The sequence below is a fragment of the Arvicola amphibius genome, chromosome 6, assembly GCF_903992535.2.
Source record: "Arvicola amphibius chromosome 6, mArvAmp1.2, whole genome shotgun sequence".
NCBI lineage: Eukaryota > Metazoa > Chordata > Mammalia > Rodentia > Cricetidae > Arvicola > Arvicola amphibius.
The window spans coordinates 25755365-25777382 of record NC_052052.2 but is presented as its reverse complement, the minus strand read 5'-3'; the positions used below and the strand labels follow the sequence as shown (position 1 = coordinate 25777382).

Sequence of the window (22018 nt, the reverse complement as noted above, 5' to 3'; positions counted from 1 at the left end):
CCTGTCCTAGAACTCATGCTATAAACCAGGCTGGTCTCTAACTCACAGAGATCCACCTGCCTCTGCCTCCCAGGTGCTGTGATTAAAGGCGTGTGCCACCACTGCTTGGACAGTATTTTTCTTTATTGACTTGGTTTTCTTTTGGAGCTAAGGAGGTAAAGTGCTCGTCAACTAGACTAATGACCTGAGTTCGATCCCTGGACATGATAGAACAAAACCAATTTCCACATGGCCACTACACACACACACACACACACACACACACACACACACACACACACACGTGCGCGCACACACCACAGTTCTTTTTTAAACATTTGATCTGTAAAGCAGAAGTCTTTTCCTTTAGCCCTCAGGTACACTTAGCATCCTCTAAAACTATGTCATTTGTTATTTTTCTTTTTATCCCCATTGGTTATTTTCAAGACAGGGTTTCTCTGTGTAACAGTCCTAGCTTTCCTGGAACTCACTCCGTAGACCAGGCAGGCCTCGAACTCACAGAGATTCATCTGCCTCTGTCTCCTGAGTGCTGGGATTAAAGGCGTGTGTCACCACCGCCCAGCCATTTGTTATTTTTCTTCTAGGCACTTATTTATTTATTTACTTATTAATTTACCTGTCCACTTATTGCCTGCTACAAAAATGTAATCTCTGTAAGAGCAGAGACTTTATAGCAAACAACAGCCATTTGTTTGGCCACAATTTTGTAACCTGACAGGACTCAGCTGGCCAGGTCCTCTGGTTTACCTTTGCTCACTTAAATGGTTCATTCAATTGGAGGCTCACTGGGTCTGGATGACCCAAAAGAATCATCCTCACCCACCAAATGTTCCCTAATCTGCTGCTCTGTGTGTATAATTTATCCCCAAAGAAAGGTGACTCAAGTCAGGCTCAGATAACACTGTGGATTCTTAGAGAGTTGGGTTTAACCTTTATGTCTTATTCATTCGCTGTCTCTTTTCCCGTCATAGTCACCCACTCTTCTCAAACCTTTGTGTCCTTCCTACCTCTACACCTTTGCTCATCCTGTTTTCCCTGCCTAAAATATTCCCCTCCTCTTCCTCTTTGCCTATCTGAGCGTTTCTCATTGACATTTAACAAACTTGGCCTCACCCACCAAATGCCAATCAAGTCTGAGTCATGAAGAAAGCCATGAGAGATCTCTGGTTGGTGCCATCCTTTGGGCCTATGGTGGGCACAGTGTTCTATTCTGTCCAGTACCACCTCTTGTTTTATGAAAACATTCCAACTATATTGTAAGCAAATGAATTGCCATATTCTTGTGAGGCTCTGTCTTTTTCAGTATACTTTAGTTATCTGACATGTCTGAAAGGGGCTGGGCCTTAATCAATCATTAGAGCAGGTACTGGAATTAAACAGGCTATAGCAATAGACCAGGATGGGAATATATACAGACTATGTGTCCTGTATATAGGTACATAGACATTTAAAACTGTAGTTTATTTACATATGTGAGTACGCACATGTGTGTACAGGGGCCAATGGAAGACAAAAGAGGATGTCAGATCCCCTAAAGCTGGAGTTATAGGCAGTTGTGAGCCACCTGATGTGGGTGTCGGGAACAGATTTCTGGTCTTCTATAAGAGCAGAGAGTGCTCTTAGCTGCTAAGCCATCTCTCAAGCCCAGGCTGATATATTTGATTGATCAAGTGCTGGGGATGCTAATATCTCAATACACTTTCTCTGCACTGACCTAAAAACACCTGAGAAAATTGAATCCAGCCAGGGCGGAGGAATTTCTGCTCTGTGTATTTCTTGGGTAGGGATCCAGGGAAGACATGGAGTAGTAAAGAGACACTGTGTGAGTAGAACACAAATAAACTGCTAAGCAGAGCTTCTCCTCAATGCTGGGATAACAAGCGTGCCACCATGCCCAGTCATTGTGTCACTAAGGATGGGATCCAGGGTCTTGGGTTTGCTAGGCAAGTAACTCAGCAACTGAGCTACATTTCAAATCCCCCTTTTCTTTGTTCTCTCTGTCTGTCCCTTTCTCTAAAATCCTCCTTCCCCTGGCCTCAAACTTAAAATCCTCCTTCCCTACACCTCCTGAGAGATGGGTGAGTTTTGAATTAGTGACATGCGTTCTTAGTTTCAATGGAGAGTATCATGGCCTGTCGCCATCAACCCAGAAATGTGGACATCACTGGGGTCACCCTGACTCTCCCTCACCCTCAAGGTTAATCATCAACCAAGCACTATTAATTTTGTCTCTTTTTTCCAATCCATCCCCTCTCTTTCATTGTTACTACCATTGACCTAATTCAAGTTCCTGTAATCTCCCAGAGACTTTCTGGTTTTTCTGCCGCCAGTATAATCCCCTTTTAATCCATCTTCCACACACCGCTGGGATTATCTGTCTCAGGCATATAATTGACTGTACCACTCTCCTTAACGACTTCCACCTCTACTCCTCAACTGCCTAGTTCATTCTGTTTAAATTCTGAGTAGAACATTCCAGACGTTTTGACCCCTCCTCCCACCCTCCATACACCCTGTGCACGAGCCCTAGTGACCTACTTTCAGTTCCCTGAACACAACATGCTTTATCAAGTCCATGTATGAACACGGAATGCTGTCTCCTCTTTGCGCCAGCCTGGGGAACTAACTCGTCTTTGAAATGCAGTTGGTGAGTCATTTCCCCTGCCTTGCCCCAGCCACAGTCTGCCACCAGCTATAGTTGTCCCTCCCTCCAGTTCTCCACAATCTCTTGCACGCATTTACATATTGCATATACTTGCTTGCTTGCCTGTCTCCAACAGCGGTGGGAGGCTCTCTGAGAACACACTGCCTTTTATGTGTCTTTGCATTCTCCGTGTCTAACGTAGGCTTAAAATAGGAGCTTGGGGTTTGTTGAATGAACAGGTGACTGCTTTATAGGTTCTTGAGGTTGGACGAAGCTGTGGCACAGGAGCCTCTACACAGAAAGTAAGCTGGCTCACCTTGAAGAAAGGCCCCGGTCATTTTCTGCTCTTAGTCTGACATTTTGATCATTCAGTCAACTATTAAGCAACTATTATGCTTCGGTTCTTGCATGACCTTTTTTTTTTCTTTTTGATTAGGAGGTATTGTAAGCAAGAAAGCCAGATATAACCTCTAACAAGGACATTCTCAAGAGCTTTAAAGCTGTTTGAAGTTGAAATAGGAAATTTTTCTCAAGTCCTTTGCTGGATGATATAAATATGTCATTCTACCAAAGACAAGTTTAAATAACTCTTTGACTAATCTTACAGCGACTCTCCTACTCTCACACAACCCAAGCCTTCTCTAAGTGGCTTCAGATGAGAAATAGGGCAAGGGAGACGGAAAGATGGCGCAGAGACAGAGAGTGCTTACTTCTTTCACCCACACCCGGGGATTTACAACTACTAGTAATTCCAGTTTAGGATCCCAGAACCCACATTCTAGAAGGAGAAAATAGATCCCACAGATTGTTATCAGTCTCTCACACAAGGGCTATGGCATGTCCACCTAGCCCCACAATTTTAAAAAATGGGGTGGGGGTTAAATTACTATTTTAAAAAAGTAAACCAGGCAGTGGCACCACACACCTTTAATCTCAGCACTTGAGAGGCAGAGGCAGGCGGATCTCTATGAGTTCGAGGCCAGCCTGGTCTACAGAAAGCCTTCCAGGACAGCCAGTGCTACACAGAGAAACCCTATCACAGGGGAGAAAGAGAGAGAGAGAGAGAGAGAGAGAGAGAGAGAGAGAGAGAGAGAGAGAGAGAGAGAGAGAGAGACAGACAGAGAGAGACAGAGACAGAGACAGAGAGAGAGAGAGGTGGGGGGACTGAGTCCTACCTACCACTTGGTGGCAGTGCTCCTCCAGAAATGAGGCCTCCTAGGCCTAGGCCTTTAAAATAAAGCAGCTCACAAACTCTACAGAACTGTAATAAACTGCAACATGATAGGCTATCTCTCATAAGAAGAGAAAAAGGACCTAGAGAATGACTAGGGTGGGAGAACACTATTTAGCATGGTGAGGTCCTGGTTTTGATTCTCTGCCCAACGGCAGCAAAATGCAAAGGAGTGAAAGATGGGATTTAGACAACCGTTCAAACTTTTCTTAATCTTTGGCATCTGTTTTATCTGCCACAGAAAAAATCATAACAGAACACTTGACAATGGCCTAAACATGTTGAGTTCCATTTTTCTTGTATACATGTAATCTCAGAATTTATTTTTTTGTATGTTGTGTGCGAGTGAGCGGAGCACACATGTGCCATAACATCCATGTGGAGGTAAGATAATAACTTTGGGGAGTCAGGTCTCTCCTTCCATTGTGGGGTTCTAGGGCTAGAACTCTGGTCATCCGCCTCTGCAACAAGCACCTCTTCCTGCTGGGCTATCTTGCTGGCCTAGAACTGACTTGGAAATATTCTGTGTGCTGTAGCAAAATCCAAAGAGCCTAACTTCTTGGAAGAGTAGACTAATGGATAAAAATAAGTTTTTACTCATTTTGATGTTTATGGGTGTTTTGCTTGAATGTGTGTCTGTGCTCTAAGTTTGTTCCTGTTGCCCATGGAGTCCAGAAAAGGATATCACATCCCCTGGAACTAGAGTTACAGACAGTTGTGAGCTGCCATGTGAGTGATAGGAATCAAACCTGGGTCCTCTGGAAGAGCAGGGTCTAGGGATGTGAGGCTTTCCGGTGCTAATTGGAAAAGTCCTCAGCAAACTGGGCCGAGTTGGTTGCCATACCAGTGGGGCGGCGGGGGGAGGGGGTAATAAATTCTCAGCTTTTTATTTCCCTGTGCCAGCTGGTCTCTTTACAATAACCTTGTAAGTAGTTTTACCACTAGCCTGAACATACAGAACCCCAAAGGTAGGACAGCTGGGACTATGCAGTCCAGAAAGGTCAGCTTTAACTGCCCATAGAGCAGGGCAAAGAAAAGACAAAGAATCGAAAAACAGAGGCAAGAACACAACTCTATAGTTTAGGATTGCTCCTAACTGATTTATCAACTGATGGAGAAAGCCTCCAATGGGATCTCAGGCTCCCTTATCAAAAAATCAGGTGTGGGACACCCACCCCGGGGATATCTCCTTCTCCCTAGTTCACTTCCTGCCTGGAAGTTTCACTCCTCAAATTGCGCTTGGTACGACCCATGAAACACAAAGATCAAAAGTCCAAGGACACCATTCGCAATCTACCTTCTTTCCAAGCCATAGCGCCGGACCTTTTCGCACCGGGCAGCCCCAGCCACCCCAAAGCCACTCCTAGATCTGGTTGACAACAGCAGCCGCGACCCGCCAAATCAACCCAAAATACATTTGCAGGGCCGGCTGGAGGCGCTTCCTGATTGGCAGGACGGTAGGGGTGGGGCTTCTGAAGGAAACCCTCCCTCGGATTGGTGCAAACCCCCGAGGGTGGGTGCTGTAGTGCGTCTGGGCGCGAAAGCTCGAACTCTGCTGCCGGGCTGGAGACGGCGGGAGCTGCCGCCGGCAAGTTGAAGTTACTGAGGACCGGTTCTCCCGGAGCCGCGCGGTACGGAGGCCGGAATCATGACCGGCGAAGTGGATTCTGAGGTGAGTTTAGGCTCCGGCCGGGGCTGTGAAGGACGTTCGCTGAGGGCCAGGTATGACAGGGAACCCAGCGGGGTCCGAGAGCCGAGCCCGAAGGACTACAATTCCCGGCGTGCACCGCTCCGAGACCCCTGGGATGGGGAAGGGGGCCGGGGCCTGGGCCTCTCTCGGGTCTCCTCCTGGCGGCTTCCCGCGCTCGGACCTTGAGGTTCCTGGTTCGGCGGCCCGAGCCGCTGTCGGCCCAGCCGGGTTCTCGGCTTGTCACGGCAGCCCGCCCTGCTCTTTGGCGCGTTTCCTGCCGCGCAAGCTCCTGTTTTACAGCATCCCCGGCAATAAGGAGGCCTTGGCCAGCCTAGCCTGGAGGATGTGGGGCGGGATTCGCTGTAAACACTGGGCGAGGGGAGTACGAAGTTGGAACTGGTTCTGGAAGAGACCTGTGCGGGTCTCGCGCGTGGGCCCACTCCGTTCGCCAACAGTGCTTCCCGCGCTGCGTCCCGCTGGTAGCTGACGGCTCACTGGTGGAATTTGGCTGCAGGAAACTGTTTTGGGATCTGTGTTCTTTTCTGGAGCCAGGACTAGGACGAGACAGTTGCCTTGGGAACAGATTTAATGGGGTACCAGAAAACCTAATCACCAAACGAAAGCCATATTTTGACATAAAGTTTCCATGATTAGATACTGAACAAAAATATCAGACTAAAATCAAGATGAGATCTCATCCTGCACCGACCTGCCTTCTCACCTCACCTAAATCCAAAAAAAGGCCTTGATTTCAGTAAAAATCATTTACAAAAGCAGGTGGTTGACCTCATAAGCCATGCTTTTAACTGACTCTTATTTTAAAAGAAAAGGAAAAAAAGAAAAGCCTGAAAGTAGGTGAAAGGATTACTAGGGACAGAGAGGAGTACCAGGGAGATGGGGAGGCAGAGTTAAAATGGCAGATGAAGACAATTACTGCATGATGTGTGTGTGTGTGTGTGTGTGTGTGTGTCTGTCAGTGTGTGTGTGTGTCACAGCGGGGCCTGAGAGGTGGCTCGTGAGTAAAGGCACTTGTTGCCAAGCCTGATGACTTGACTCCATCCCTAGGACCCACCTAGTAGGAGAGAATAGACTTCTGAAGGTTGTCCTCTGACTTCCATACTCCCTCTCCAAACATGCCCATGCAGACACAAAATGAATGATGTAATTAAAAAATTTTAAAGGGGGCTGGAAAGATGACTCATTACATAAGAGTACTTGCTGCTCTTCCAGAGGACCTGTGTTTGTTCCTGTCTCCCACATGGTGGCTCACAACCATCCCTAATTCCAGTTCGGCCAGATCCAATGCCCTTTTCTGACCTTCATGGGTACCAAGCTTGCATACAGTGAGTGCCCTTACATGCATGCATGAGAAATACTCATAAACATAAACTAAGTAAATTTTTAAAAAAAAATTTAAAAGGGTCTGGAAAGATGACTCAGTGGTTAAGAGCCCTTGTTGTTCTTGTGGAGAACCCTGGTTCAATCCCAAGCATCCACATGAGGGCAGTCTGTAACTACAGTTCTAGGGGCTCTCACGCCCCCTTTTGTTTCCCACAGGCACTGCATGGATATGGTGTACGGACATAAGCAGATGAAAACATCCATATACATAAAATAAATTAGTCTTTTCAATTTAAAAAAGGAAACAACACAATGAATCTGATTGGTACAATTAATGTGCTTAATAATTAAAAGTAAAGGAGTTGTTCACTTAGCATTCCGTAGGAATTAATGTCTGTTTTTGTTTGTTTATTGTTTTGGCCAGCGATTCTAAATGTCATCCCTTCATCAAACCATTGTGTTGGTTCTTTCCAGTTGCAGCAGGATGACCCCATGCATTGTGAATCCATACATACTCGGTGCTCTGTCTCCTTGCTTTTTTTTTTTTTTTTTTTTTGGTTTTTCGAGACAGGGTTTCCCTGTAGTTTCTAGAGCCTGTCCTGGAACTAGCTCTTGTAGACCAGGCTCTCTGTCTCCTTGTTAATGCAAAGTTTATTCTCATTTTCTAGGTTAAGCTGGAGGTCAATGATCTAAAATTTGCTTCACAAGAAGCAGCGGACAGTCCTGTAGACAGTGGACAGGGCAGCTTTGAAACACTCGAGCCCCTGAGTGAAAGAGGTTTGTAACATACAGTATATTCATCTTAGGAGGAGAGTGTGGGGTCCTGGGTTGAAAGCAGTTACAGTTAATTACATTATTTATTGACTTTTTATATTGTTAGTGCCCCAACTTTATTATTATTTTCTTTTTTACAGATAGAAAATAACAGTGCTTACATAGATTTTTTTTTTAAGGAATATCCATTTCTGTTATATAACTGAATAGATAAAATGTCTAATAATTACTACATTGCCTGGTTAAATTGCATTCACTATAGAAAAGGATTTCTAACACCTGCCAGGATGATTAGAACAGCTTCACACATTATAAGTACATATAATTACATTTTTAGCAAGAGAGGTTTTGGCACAGGAAAAAACTTGTAGTGTATTTTTAGATATGCTTTGCTACAGCCAGTTCTTAATGGTAGTTGTGTAATCCCACAAGGTGACATATCACATGTATAATTAAATATAATTTTAAGTAGCTAGGAAGAAGGCCAGATGATTGGGTATCTCCTTTTTTTATTTTTTAAATGTTTCCTCCAGATTCTGACGAAGAGATATTTGTGAGTAAGAAACTGAAGGGCAGGAAAGTGCTGCAGGACAGCGATTCGGAGGCTGAGGACAGAGATGTCACTCCAGAGATGCCCACCTATGGCAGCGCGGAGGAGAATAAAGAGAACTTGCACTCGAGGGAGAGCAGAGAGCACAAAAGCATCGCTAAGACTCTGGCCAACAGCGACGAGAGTAACATGGAGGGACCTGTAAGTCAGGAGAGCCCCGGGACTCAAGAGATGCCTTCCTTAGAGCGGAGCCACCAGTCTGGACGCCCCCTGGATCTCACCCCTGACAGAAAGCTAGCCAAAAACCTCTCCAGAGAAGGAGCTGAGGGAAAAGCAAAAATGAAATCCAAGAGAAGACTCGAGAAAGAGGAGAGAATGGTGGAAAAAATTCGGCGGCTGAAAAAGAAGGAAACAAAACATGAGGTGTGTTAGATTTTCCGAACTTTGTAATCCTTCTCGTTATTTTTGAGATGGTCTCACCATGTAGTCCTGGCTATCCTGGAACTCGCTCTGTAGACCAGGCTAGATTTTGGCTCGCAGAGATCCACTTGCCTCTGTCTCCTGAGTGCTGGGATTAAAGGTGTGCGCCACCAAGCCCAGCAATCATTTTTCTGAACTTTATAATGCAGTCTTTATTAAAGGTTCTTCTAAAATATATTTTTACTGAACATGTAATTGCACATACTTAGGGGTTCTGCGATATTTCGGTGCATGTGTGCAGCGTGTAAGGACCAGATGGGCAAACCCGTCACCTCCAGCAGTCAGCTTTTCTTTATGGTGGACACATTAAAAATTCTGTCCATTGGTTATGTTGAAGTATTGAGTTAATAGTTGTCAACCAATAGTTATCTTACTGTGTTGTAGGACCTTAAGAGTTATTCTTGAGGGCTGAGGAGATGGCTCAGCAGTTAAGAGCACTGACTGCTCTTCCAGAGGACCCTGTCAATTCCCAGCACCCACATGGCTGCTCACAACTGTCTGTAACTACAGTTCTAGGAGACCTGACACCCTCACACACATACATGCAAGCAAAACACCAATGCACATAAAATAAACAAATTATTAACGAAAAAAGTTATTCATCCACACTCCTATACCCACTGTTGTCTCTATAACCCATCCATCCAAGGCCCCTCTATTCTAATTCTTTTTTTTCTTTTAATGTATATGTGTTTGTGCCTGTGTAAGCTCATGTACACCATGTGGATGGTGCAGGTGCCTGTAGAGGTCAGAGATGTCAGATCCTCTGGAGAGAAGGTGTTGGGAACTGAACCTGGGTCCTCTTTAACAGCAGCAAGTGCTCTTAACTGCTGAACTGTCTTCTAGCCCCAAATCAACTTCTTAATATCCACATAGAAGTGGGAACGTGCTGTTTCTCTTTCCAGTTTGACATAATGTCCTTGTCTTAGTTGGGGATTCTATTGCTGTGAAGAGATACCATGACCACGACAACTCTTATAGAAAAAACTTTTAATTGAGGTGGCTCCTTTACAGTTTTAGAGGTGGGGAGCATGGCAGCAAGCAGGCAGACGTGGTGCTGGAGAGGCAGCCGCGAGTGCTGCATCTTGTAAGCAACAGGAAGTTGACTGTGACACTAAGCCGCATCGTGAGCACAGGAAGCCTTAAAGCCCACTCCCACAGTGACACACGTCCTCCAACGAGGCCACACCCACTCCAACAAAGCCACACCTCTAACAGTCCACTCCCTACGAGGTTATGGTGGCCAATTACATTCAGACTTCCTCAGTCCTCTGATTCCCATCAACGTTGCTGCAAATGACAGAATTTCTTTCATTTCCCCCCCTCCCCACCCCATATTTCGAGACAGGGTTTCTCTGTGAAACAGCCCTGGCTATCCTGGAACTCACTCTGTAGACCAGGCTGGTCTCGAACTCACAGAGACTTCTCCCTCCCAAGTGCTAGGATTAAAGACAAGTGCCACCACCACCCAGCAGAATTTTATTTTTTAAGTGTGAACAATATACCCTTATGTATGTATGAATATTTCATGTTCGTGTTTGTTGAAGTACATTCTAAAGAATTATTAGGTTTTAATTTTTTAAGGTAGATTAATGTTTTAAAATGTAGGTTTTAGTTCCTAAAACTGTTTCTGTACACAAATTGTAGTTTTATATTGACTGCTTTGCATAAGGTGGAATGGTTTTGTAATTTAGAAATATTGATGTTCTTTGCCATTATGGATACATGATGCTTCCAAATAGATGGGTTTCTGGCTTCTTGGTGTGTTCTTGTAGTAATTCTTTGTTACTGCTCCTCTGATGAAACTGACTTCAAAGGGAGGATTTTTGAAAAACACATAATCAATCAAAAGTTCATTTGTTAGCGGGAGGCGGTACACACTTTTAATTCCAGCACTCTGCAAGCAGAGGCAGGAGGATCTCTGTGAGTTTGAGGCCAGCCTGGTCTACAGAGGGAGTTCCAGGGCAGCCAGAGCTGTTATACAGAGAAACCCTGTCTTGAAAAACAAAAATCACAGCTTGGATTTCAAAGGCTAATTGTAGGTTAGGACTCATTAAGAATGTTCTAGGTGTGCTGTTTTGTCTGTTGATGGATGGTGGGGTTTGTTGTCTGTTTCAAATTGCCACATGATGTGAAATGCTAGACTTTAAAATGACTAGGTTGTGCCTTTTCTTTATTATCCAGGAAAGCGTTGCAGACCAGCCGCTTAATGACAGTGGCTGTCTTCTTGAAGATAGTGATCTTTTTGAAACAGGTTTGGAAGAAGAAAACGACTCTCCAATGGAAGATGAAGAGTCATTAGAGTCAATAAGAGCAGCCGTGAAGAACAAAATGAAAAATCACAAGGCAAGTGAAGAGCCATCCCAACCTAGCCTGCCTCTTCAAACCTTTGCTTTGTGTTTTGATTTACTGTTGCGACTTTCATTTTTTTAACTTAATTTCTAAAAAATTTGTTTTTATGTATGTGGGTTTTTGCTTACATATATGTCTGTGTACCGCATGCATACAATGCCCATGGAAGCCAGAAGAGGGCATTGGATCCCCTAGAACATGAGTTACAGGTGGTTGTGAGCTGCCTTGTGGGTACTGGGAGTCAAATCTTGGTCCTCTGCACTTTGGCTCTGTGGGCTATGACACAAGTGTTAAGAACTGAATAAATGCTCTTAACTGCCGAGTTAACATTTCCAGTCCCCATAAAAGAGGCATTGTTTTTTTAGTTCCCTAGATATCATTTCCTTTCTTAGGAAATAAGTAAATAGAAAATTTAAGATTCTGATTCTATTTGTATCTAACTCTTTTCTAAGCACAGTAGGAAAAGTTTCTAACTGGTAATTATTAACTTAAGAGTAAAGTAGTAAGAAACATCCTTTCACCAGCCTGAGAATTGCAAGTTCAAGGCCAGCCTGGGAAATTTAATGAGACCCTGTCTCAAATCAAAATTTGAGGACTGGGGATGTATCTCAGTGGAAGAACACTTGCCTAGTTCAATGCCTCTCACCAACAAGAGAAAAATATCTTTTTATCTGAGTTTAATTTTTGTCTTTAATCAATTTGCAATCTTCTAGAAAAAGGAACCGTCTCTGGAGAGTGAGCCGTTTTCATTAGAAGAGGAAAATGAGTTCTCTAAAGGCAATGGGAGGAAGGTAAGACAGCCCCACCCAGTAATTATATTGATCTCTTCCACAGGAGAGTGCATTTCTCATAGATAAATCTTTATCTTATTTGATTTCCAAGATCTTTCTTTTCTTATTTACTTCTTTTTTTTTAAAAGGATTTATTTGTTTTTTATGTGTATGTATGTACCACGTGCGTGCAGTGCTTGGTGCCATAAGTGGGTGTCAGATCCCCTGGACCTGGAGCTGCCACATGGGTCCTCTGCAAGAGCAGCAAGTGCTCCTACCCACTGAGTCATCTCTCCGTCCTCCAAGATTTTTTTTTTTTTTTTTTTTGGTACATGGAAGGAGCAGAAATATTATTAGGTTAAAGTTGTTTTCTGAGATTTGCTAATAAATACATTTTATTCTTGTACTGAGTTTATTAGTGCCCGTTCTTCTCTTCCTGCTTTCTTGGAGAGAAAAACTCTTCAGGGATAAATATCTTTCTGGAAAACACCATTAATGTAGTTTCACCTTTTGTTTTGTTTTTTAAAGGAAAGAAAGGCAGCGAAGTTAAGTAAGGAAGCATTAAAAAAGCTACACAGTGAGACCCAGCGTCTTGTCCGAGGTAATACAAACCAGTACAGTAAACTTTGAGCTGAATCATGGTTTTGTGGTTTGTTTTTTGTCACCTCAACGTGGACGTAGGGGAGTTGGTTTGCTGATACTCCTGATGTGGTTTCACATTGTGATTTGAAATTTAGAGTTAAGCTTGATAAATGTCCATTGTTCTCAATGCCCATGGACCATTAATGTAAGCAAGAAAAATTGCAGAACTATGGTAGAGTTAAGGGGAAACTTTGTTTCTAAGATATATATTTTTTTAAATTTTAAGCTGTTTGTATTTGTATGTATATGTGGGGGGGTTGTATTCATGTGAGTGTAATTGCCCACAGAGGCCAGGGGAAGTCAGAGCCCCTGAAGCTCAGTTATAGGCAGTTGTGAACTGCTGGCCCGACATGGGTTCTGGGAACTGAACTCGGATCCTCTGTGAGAGCGTTAATGCTCTAGCACCTAGAAGGGAAGCTTTTTTTTTAAAAAAAAAAAAAAATATTTATTTATTATGTATACAATATTCTGTCTACATGTATGCCTGCAGGTGAGAAGAGGGCACCAGACCCCATTACAGATGGTTGTGAGCTACCATGTGGTTGCTGGGAATTAAACTCAGGACCTTCGGTAGAGCAGGCAATGCTCTTAACCTCTGAGCCATCTCTCCAGCCCCCGAGGGGAAGCTTTTAAATGTTGTATACGGACTGACTACATCAGGGTCCCTGTAGGAAATTTTGAAATCTATAAAATTTTAGGCCCCACAATGATTCTGATTCAATAAGTTTGAAGTGGAATCTAAGAATATGTGTTTGTTAAAGTCATTCTGGTCGATTTTTGCCTGTTTTATGGTCCAAGGCCCTTATGGTGTTTGAAGCTGGGAGGATTGGAAGTTTGAGGTCAACATGGACTCCCCAGCAGGTTCCAGGCTAGCCCAATGTTACACCGCATGACCCTGTAACAAAACAAACACAAAAGCCAGGGCTCTCCAAGGAGCCTATCTGTGTTTGCCCTTGGTAAAGCAGGATTGCTTCTGTTTCTCACGATGACTGTGTTACACTATTTGATTAACTGAGTATGAAGTGGCATTTCAAAATATACACGAGTATTTCCTTGTTTTGTTCCAATTTTTTAGAATCTGCACTTAATCTTCCATATCATATGCCTGAGAATAAAACCATTCATGATTTCTTCAAACGTAAACCTCGGCCCACTTGCCAGGGAAATGCCATGGCCCTGCTGAAGTAAGAACCTGCTTTTCTTGTGATTATTGTCTTAGTGAATATTCAGTGTTGTAGCATCTGGTATAAAAGTTCAGACTCCATAGTCCCTTAAAACTGATTTAAACGATTCGTTCTGTGTTGAGGGATGAGAGTGTTTCACAGTGAGAGTTTTGAGAATTTTCAATTCCAGCTCATTTCCCCTTTACTAGGTCGTGTAAGTATCAGTCAAGCCATCACAAGGAAACCATAACCACAGCAGATGCAGCTGAGATGACTGCTGATGACCCCGGCAAAGGCACTGAGCGGACACCAGGTACAGAAATTGCGACAGGTACTAATGTCTTACCTGAGGTCTCGGAAGAAGCTGGGATCACCACCGGGTCAGATGAAGCTCAGTCAGAGGAGCCGGTAAGACATGGAGAGCTGGAAATTGAGGAGCCCGAGAAGCACATTGATGACAGACCTTCTCCTGGGGACAGATCAGCATCACAGCAGGAATCCCCCATCTCCAGGAACAAGGCCAATGAGGAATGTCAGGTCGGAGAACTCACAGCATCTGACCCTCATGCCCTGGAGGGAGAAAAACTGAAAAAAATAGAAGAAACAGATTCAAAAGAGGAAGAGCCAGAGCAGAAGACTAAATTGTCAGCAGTCGCTCCCCCTGAAAAGGTGAGAAGATTCACCGCGGATCGACTTCGACAACTGGGAGTGGATGTCTCCATTCGGCCTCGGCTGGGTGCTGATGAAGATTCCTTTGTGATACTTGACGAACCTGAAACGAACAGAGGTAACCCTTGAAACTGGGGAGACTGTGGTTCACACTGGCAGCTTGTGCTCGTGTGGAAGATGGTGAACGTGGGAGAAGCCAGGGATTGCACTAGAATCTCATTCAGATGAGTCTGACAGAATGTCAGGGTAATCTTTAAGGCTTTTTTCAGATGGAAGCCTTGTGATAATTAGCATGTAGAATAGGCAGATTGCTGTTGGGTTATGGTATTTAGGAATTTGTTTCTGATTTGAACATCTAAATTTTTCTCTGACCCTGTGTCAGATCTTATTAAATCATTCATAAAAGCATTCCATTTTTCACAGCCAGAGAGAAACCCTTTGGTCCACTTAAATTGTCTGCAAAACTGAATTTCTTCCCCCAAGCCCCATACTCAACAGATACTAAACTGTTTGCTACATTTATAAGATGCTTTACCCCTTTCTGAGCTGACAGAGCAAGGTCACCTGTAACCTCATAGGCATCCTGTTTTACGAGCAAGGCTCTATCATACACCCAGGTAAATGGTCCTTTCACTGTAGGCCTTGGTTAAGAGCACTTGTTCTACCAGAGGACCAGAGAGTTTGGTTCCCAGCACCTACGTCTGATGGTTCATAACTACTTATAACTGCAGCTCCAGGACTCTTGACATTCTTGTGTCTTGTGTTTCTCTGGCTAGTCTCAAACTCACTGTGTAGTCATGAGTGACCTTGACTTTCTGGGTGTTGGGATTGTAGGCATGTACTGCCATGCCTGGTTCATGGATGCTAGGGATTGAATTTAGGGCTTCATGCATGTTAGATGAGTCACTCCCTATCCTTAGAGTATATTACAAGTTGTTGAACTGAGTTTAGGATATTTAGTTATTGTTGAATCAGGATCTCTCTGTGTAGCTCAGGCTAGCCTTGAATTCCCAGTCCTCCTGCCTCTGCCTCATAAGTGTTGGGATTCGGTGTGTGCCAGCACTCAAGCCTGGCTTCTCTCTAACCCATCTTCAAAAGAAAGAAAAGAAAGACCTACTATACAGTATGGCTCCAGAGTGATACAATACTGAAGGTGTATCAAAATAATGATTCACATGAATAAAGAAGCATTCAAATAGTGATAACTAAAATTATTTACATCGGGACTTTCAGCCAGGCAGTGGTAGCACACATCTTTAATCCCAGCACTCGGGAGGCAGAGGCAGGTGGATCTCTGTGAGTTCAAGGCCAGCCTGGTCTACAGAGCAAGTTCCAGGACAGGCTCCAAAGCTACACAGAGAAACCTTGTCTCGAAAACACACACACACAAAAGACTGTTTCAGTTAGCTTATCATTGGCAGGTGCTATGTCAGCCACTGTGTTCGTTGTAAAATATTCCTGGTGACTTCGTTGGGTAGATGGGCTTTGTAGAGGAGAGAGAAGAGTACTCTGGGAATGTGTGTGTGTGTGTGTGTGTGTGTGTGTGTGTGTGTGTGTGTGTTGTTTTGAGTCAGGGTCTCACTGTGTGACCTTGGCTATTCTAGAACTCACAATGTAAATCAAGCTGGCCTCAGACTTGGCAGCATTCTTCTACCTCTGCCTCCCAAGTGTTAGAGTTACAGGTGTACACTGTAAGTATGCTTGGGAAGGACATTTTGGAAATGATAGAAAAAGAGAAGATGGGCATTTGATTGGAAGTAAAGATCTAGCTGGGGTGGTATGAAACACAGCTACACAGAGTCATTAGCAAGGGACAAGAAGGAGCTGCTGCCCACCGCACCGAGGAACGTGCTAAATGACACTAGGCACTATCTAAGTAGTCCTGGGCTCAGAAACAAGAGTAAAACCTTTTTTTGAGCATCTATTATATTAAATCCTGATATATTCTTTATTATCTTCCTTAATTCTTATAGCCCTGGAGATTAATTTGCAAAATGAAGAAACAGGCTCAGGAGTTGTGTAATTTTTCCAGCATAACATTTAGCTTATGTAGAACCTAGCATAATACCTGCCACGTGATGGACACTTTCTTTTAATTCAGCATTTTGTCTGGCTGGGTATGATAGCACATGCCTTTAGTCCCAACATTTGGGAGGCAAAGGCAGGCTTATCTCTGAGCTCAAGATCAGTAGCTTGGTCTACTTAGAGAGTTCCAGGACAGTCAAATCTACACAGTGAGACCCTGACTCAGAAAAAGATTATTTGTCCTTTATAATTGATATGAAAGCTGTTTCTAGACCAGTCTTTTTCATGCTACTCTGGACATGAAGTTTGTATCAACATTCATGCAATAAACTTTGATTTAGCATTTTGTTGGGTAGTATGTGTACAAGTAAGACACAACCCCTCTTTTTGAGAAAATGAAAATTCAATAGAGATAGGCTTTAGGCAAATGGACCACCCTACTGGGTGGTAAATAAAGTGGTCAGTATATGCCACTAGAGAAGATGCATAGGAACCCTAGAGCAAATGGCACTTACTTGGATTAGAAATTCAGACACGTTTCTGAAAGAAGAAATAAAACAAAAAAACCCACCAGCATACTGAAAACTGAGGAGGAGATACCAAGGTAGGGAGGGAAAAGACAGCATTTTTGGTAGAGACAACTGCAAAAGACACAGGTAATAGATGTTCAGGGAGTGCTGGCTGGTGTTGTGATGGTTGTAGGGGATTGGCGACAACCTAGATCCTGTGGTGTCACAGGGAGTGCCGGCTAGTGGGTGTGATGATTGTAGGGGATTGGCGATAGCCTAGATCCTGTGGCATGGCAGAGCTATGATTGAGCCTTTCTAATCAAGGACCATTGAGGGGGCTGAGAGATGGCTCAGAGGTTAAGAGCACTGACTGTTTTTCCAGAGGTCCTGAGTTCAATTCCCAGCAACCACATGGTGGCTCACAACCATCTATAATGAGATCTGGTGCCCTCTTCTGGCTTACAGGGATACATGCAGGCAGATGCTGTGTACATACATAATTAATAAATAAATCTTAAAAAAAAAAAAAAAAGGACCATTGAAAAGTTTGTTTTATTTATTTATTTATTTATTTATTTATTTATTTATTTATTTTGAGGCAGGGTTTCTCTGTAGTTTTGGAGACATGCTTTTAATCCCAGCACTCAGGAGGCAGAAGCAGGTGGATCTCTGTTAGTTTGAGGCCAGCCTGGTCGAAAAGTTTTATTTTTTTAAGCAGGAAAAAATGACTCACTTATTCATTTTAGGAGGTTCAAGCTGATCACTTGTATAGTTGACTCCTTGAAAGGGCTTAACTTAATATTAGGGAGCTGGGCATGATACCATGTACCTGTAATCCTAGCACTTAAAAGGCCAAAGCAGGAGAATTATTGAAAGTTCAAGACCACCGTGGGCTACATAGCAAGTACCAGACCAGCCAAGGCTACCTAGCCAAGACCCTGTTTCAAAAACCTGAGAAACAGAAAAGGGGGTGAAAGAGATGGCTCTGTGGTTAAGAGGATGTGCTGCTTTTGCAGAGGATCCAAGTTCAGTCCCAGCGCCCATGTCTGGCAGCTCATAACCATCTGGAACTCCAGTTCTACGGGGATCTGATGCCCCTGGACCTCCAGGGGCACCTGTAGTCACTTGCACATAAACACACACACAATTTAAAATTTTTAAATAAATTTCAAAAAGTAAAAACAAGAATGAAAACAGTGATGATATCTCAACTTCTTTATCTCATAGAGTTAATTTTCGGGAGAAAAATGAATATAGATTTAAATTTTATTATGTAGGAAACACACTATCCCTATTCTTTATGAAGGCCTGGGATTAGTGTCTGGCTCTAGTTACTGGAAACGAGAACAGTGGACCGAAGCTACTGTTGTAGACTTGAGCTGGGGCAGAGGTTTTCTACCTGGCGAGGGATGAGAGAGACTAGGAAAAGACTGAGGGAAGGAGAAGATGTGATAGTTGAGCCGTGTATCGAAGGGCAAAGAAAGTGTTTGCTTCACCTGATTCCAAGACAAAGAAAGAGCTTTGAGTCGTCACTTTCTCTGGTTATGAATGAAGGTGCTTCCTCACTGTTATTTTAGGGCCTTAGTGCAATCTTCCTACTCAACTGTTTTATTTTATTAGCATCAATAATGATCTGCCTATTTCTGCTCCCTTTTTGCTGGTGCCACCTGTTGCTTCCAGCGTTACCGAGCCACTATAAATAGGAAGCAGACTTAGGGTTTCTCTCATTCTTCTTTTGTCTGTAAGTAGACATAACATTTTTTTTAGAGTTGAGTTTTTTACTGCTAATAATTGTTAATGCCACAATAGAAGATTTTGTCTCCTCCTCTAGAGAAAGTAAAGAGCACATCTAGGCGCTAGCCATGTTGCTACTAACATGGGATTTGAATACATGTTTTTAAAAAATTAACCATTGGCTGGGTGTGATGGTGCACACCATCTCAGCACTTCGATGGCAGAGGCAATAGGATCAGGAGTTCAAGATAGGCATGGACAGCATGAGACCCTGTCTCTAAAAACAAACAAAATACTAATAAGATCCACCAAAAAATAAGCTTTTTATTTTTATATTTTTAAAACTAATCTTGCCACTTTTTAAAAAGTTACTGTTTATTTGTTTCATTTTATGTATATGTGCCTGAATGTATGAATGTGCACTGTGTGTGTGCAGAAACCCTTCCCTGGAACTGGAGGGACAGGCAGTTGTGAGCCACAATGTGGGTGCTGGGAACCAAACTCGGGTCGACTGCAAGAGCAGCCAGTGCTCTTAACCGCTGAGCCATCTCCAGCCCCAAATTAAACTTGTGTTTTTTGAGACAGTGGCTCACTATGTAGCCCTGGCTGGCCTGAAACTTGGCATGTTATCCAAGATGGCCTTGAACTCAGAGATACACCTGCCTCTTTAATTCCGAGTGCTGGAATTAAAGGTATGTACCACAACAACTGGCTCCAAATTAAGCTTTTTAATAGCTGAAATTAAGGCTAATTTGATACTAAAAATGAAATAAAGGCTGCAGAGGGCAAAGAGTAAAGGCACTTGCTATCAAGCTATTGAGTTTGATCTCTGGAACCCACAAGACAGAAAGGACTGACTCTAATAACTGTTCTCTGACCTCCACACATGCCATGCGTGGCACGCATTCATACACACACTATGGTAAGTGTGATAAAAATTTGCTTTAAAATGTTTGGTTTTTAAAACAGAGCGAGAACAGTTATAGGTTATAGTGTATGAATTTTATGCAGATCTTAGTAGCAAGGGGGTTTTGGTTTCCCTGTTATTTTCCTTGACACTTATTCTTAACTGGAATCTTCAAGAAAAGAGAATGAGCTTGGCACACTGACAAACTCGCTCCTGTTTGGGTTTAGAACTGGAAGCCCTGAAGCAGCGTTTCTGGAGGCACGCTAATCCAGCAGCCACTCCCAGGGTTCGTCAGACGGTGAACGTGAACATCATAGTAAAGGACTTGGGCAGTGACGGCAAGGAAGAGCTAAAGACAGATGTGGTGCCCGTGACATTGGCAGCTGAGAAGCTGGATGAAGCAAGCCACACAAAACCAGGTATTTGTCTTTATTATGGAGGCCATATGGCAGAAAGTTGCAGACCCTTTTTCCTTGGAGACTGTGGCACCATGAGAGATGTGGGATGGGCACGATAGTTTTATTTTTTTCTAAATAGCACTTACCTATTTACAAAAAGTAATAAATACTATAGAAAAATGTATAGAGAAGCCAGGCATGGTGGTGCACACAAGTGCACACCCCAGCATTTGGGAGGCTAAGGCAGGAGAATTATCCCTTTTATCAGGCTTACTTTTTAATTGCTTGTCTTTCTATAGAAATAAGTATGTCACTGTTTTCCATCATGGCTTCTGAGCCAGAGACTTACCCAGCGCTGAGACTCAAATCCAGAGCTCCTGCGTGTTAGTCAAATGTTTCTCTGCTGAGCTACATCCCGTCCCTTTGAGCTGGAGACTTGAGCCTCATTCCCTCTCCATTATCCTTTAAACAGTTCTTTATCATTATCTGGGTGCAGATAGTATCTTCTGTACTATCCCATGTTAAAATAAGTAAAAGGGTGGTGGTGGCGCACGCCTTTAATCCCAGCTCTCGGGAAGCAGAGACAGGTGGTTCTTTGTGAGTTCAAGGCCAGCCTGGTCCACAGAGCTAGTTCCAGGACAGCCAAGGCTACACAAACCCTGACTTAAAAAACAAAACAAAACAACAACAACAAAAATAAGTAAAAGCCTAGAGTAGTAAGGTCTTTGGTTTTCCTTTGGGGTGTCTAGAATACAAATAGAGTTACATAAATTGCATATTTATTTATTGTATTGTGTAGTCAGTCATATCTAAAGCATGCTAATATTTTTTTGTTCAGGTGAAAAACTGCAGGTACTAAAAGCTAAATTGCAGGAGGCAATGAAACTCCGGAGGCTTGAGGAGCGGCAAAAGCGCCAAGCATTATTTCAATTAGATAATGAAGATGGATTTGAAGAGGAAGAGGAAGAAGAAATGACAGATGAGTCTGAAGAAGATGGAGAAGAGGAGGTAGAAGAGGAGGATCAAGACACTCAGGAGGTTTGGGGCAATTATGTAATTTTGTTACTTGGTCGTGATGAATAAGAGATTTATTTATTATGAGTATGGATGTTTTGCCTGCGGTGCCTGTGGAGGCTGGAATAGGATATTAGATCCTCTGGGACTATAGTTACAAGTGGTTTTAGCTGGTGCTGGGAACTGAAACAGTTCTCTGGAAGCAAAAGGTGCTCTTAAGTGCTGAGCCATCTCTAGTCCCAAAAAAAGGTTTTTTTTTTTTTTTTTATTGTGTATGCATATTTTGCTTGTATGTGTGTGTCACATGTGTATCTTAAGTATGGATAAAAATAGCTATCTAAGCCAGGTGATGGTGGTACACACCTTTAATCCTGGCACTTAGGAGGCAGAAGCAGAAGAATCTGAGTTTGAGGCTAGCCTGGTCTACAAAGCAAGTTTCAGAACTGCCAGGACTACATAGAGAAACCCTGTCTTGGAACAAAGGAAGGAAGGGAGGGAGGAAGGGAAGGGAAGGAAGGAAAAAAGGAGAGAAGGAAAGAATATCTATCTTATATGTGCTCAACGCTTAACACATACCGTTTTTGTTGGCAATATTGAGTACCTGCAGCTCACAGCTGTGTGTTTTTGTTTCTACCTGTATTCTACCTATGTATTTTAACATAGTACTAATATTGAAAGTAACTTATTAATAAGGACTTTTACATTTCTCTTTGATTGATATTGAAAAGCAATTGTTTTTATTTAGGTTAAGGTCTGGAATAAATTCTCAAGCAAGAGGTCTTCCTAAGTTAATCTCATTCCTTGTTAAAGAGGACATTTATAGACGAGACTCTGGCCCTGTTCCATAATAGCTTTTCTGAACCAGGGGAGGCATTGATTGGTTATATGGCTGTTATTTATAGAAAGAACTCTCTTATCTATTGAAAGGCATGGCTAATATTTAACCCCGAGTAAAGACGAGAAAGCAGTGACTGGACAACACGTCTGACTGAGCTGGACAGGCCCTCACAGTCTGGTTGATAAGTCCCTTACTGCTTTAGAAAGATGCTTATCCAGTCTTCCTTCATAATTCTGTAGCAGTTTTGGGAGGGTGAAGAGCTCAGCCAGGCATGATGGCGCACGCCT

General features: G+C 43.2%; 1 protein-coding gene across 2 annotated transcripts in view; it reads left to right on the top strand.

The window, feature by feature from the left end:
• Positions 1–5523: 5523 nt before the first annotated feature.
• Clspn (claspin) overlaps positions 5524–22018 on the top strand; it is a 34258-nt gene continuing 17763 nt past the window's right edge. The window contains exons 1-10 of one of the 2 annotated variants that reach the window (XM_038334149.1): positions 5524–5547; positions 7575–7683; positions 8214–8653; positions 10895–11056; positions 11776–11853; positions 12361–12433; positions 13550–13658; positions 13847–14424; positions 19709–19900; positions 20718–20887. In XM_038334149.1, coding sequence (XP_038190077.1) covers positions 5524–5547; positions 7575–7683; positions 8214–8653; positions 10895–11056; positions 11776–11853; positions 12361–12433; positions 13550–13658; positions 13847–14424; positions 19709–19900; positions 20718–20887 — 1935 coding nt within the window. Of the gene's footprint in view, positions 5548–7574; positions 7684–8213; positions 8654–10894; positions 11057–11775; positions 11854–12360; positions 12434–13549; positions 13659–13846; positions 14425–19708; positions 19901–20717; positions 20918–22018 lie in introns of both variants that reach the window. The other variant, XM_038334148.1, reaches the window with a different exon arrangement.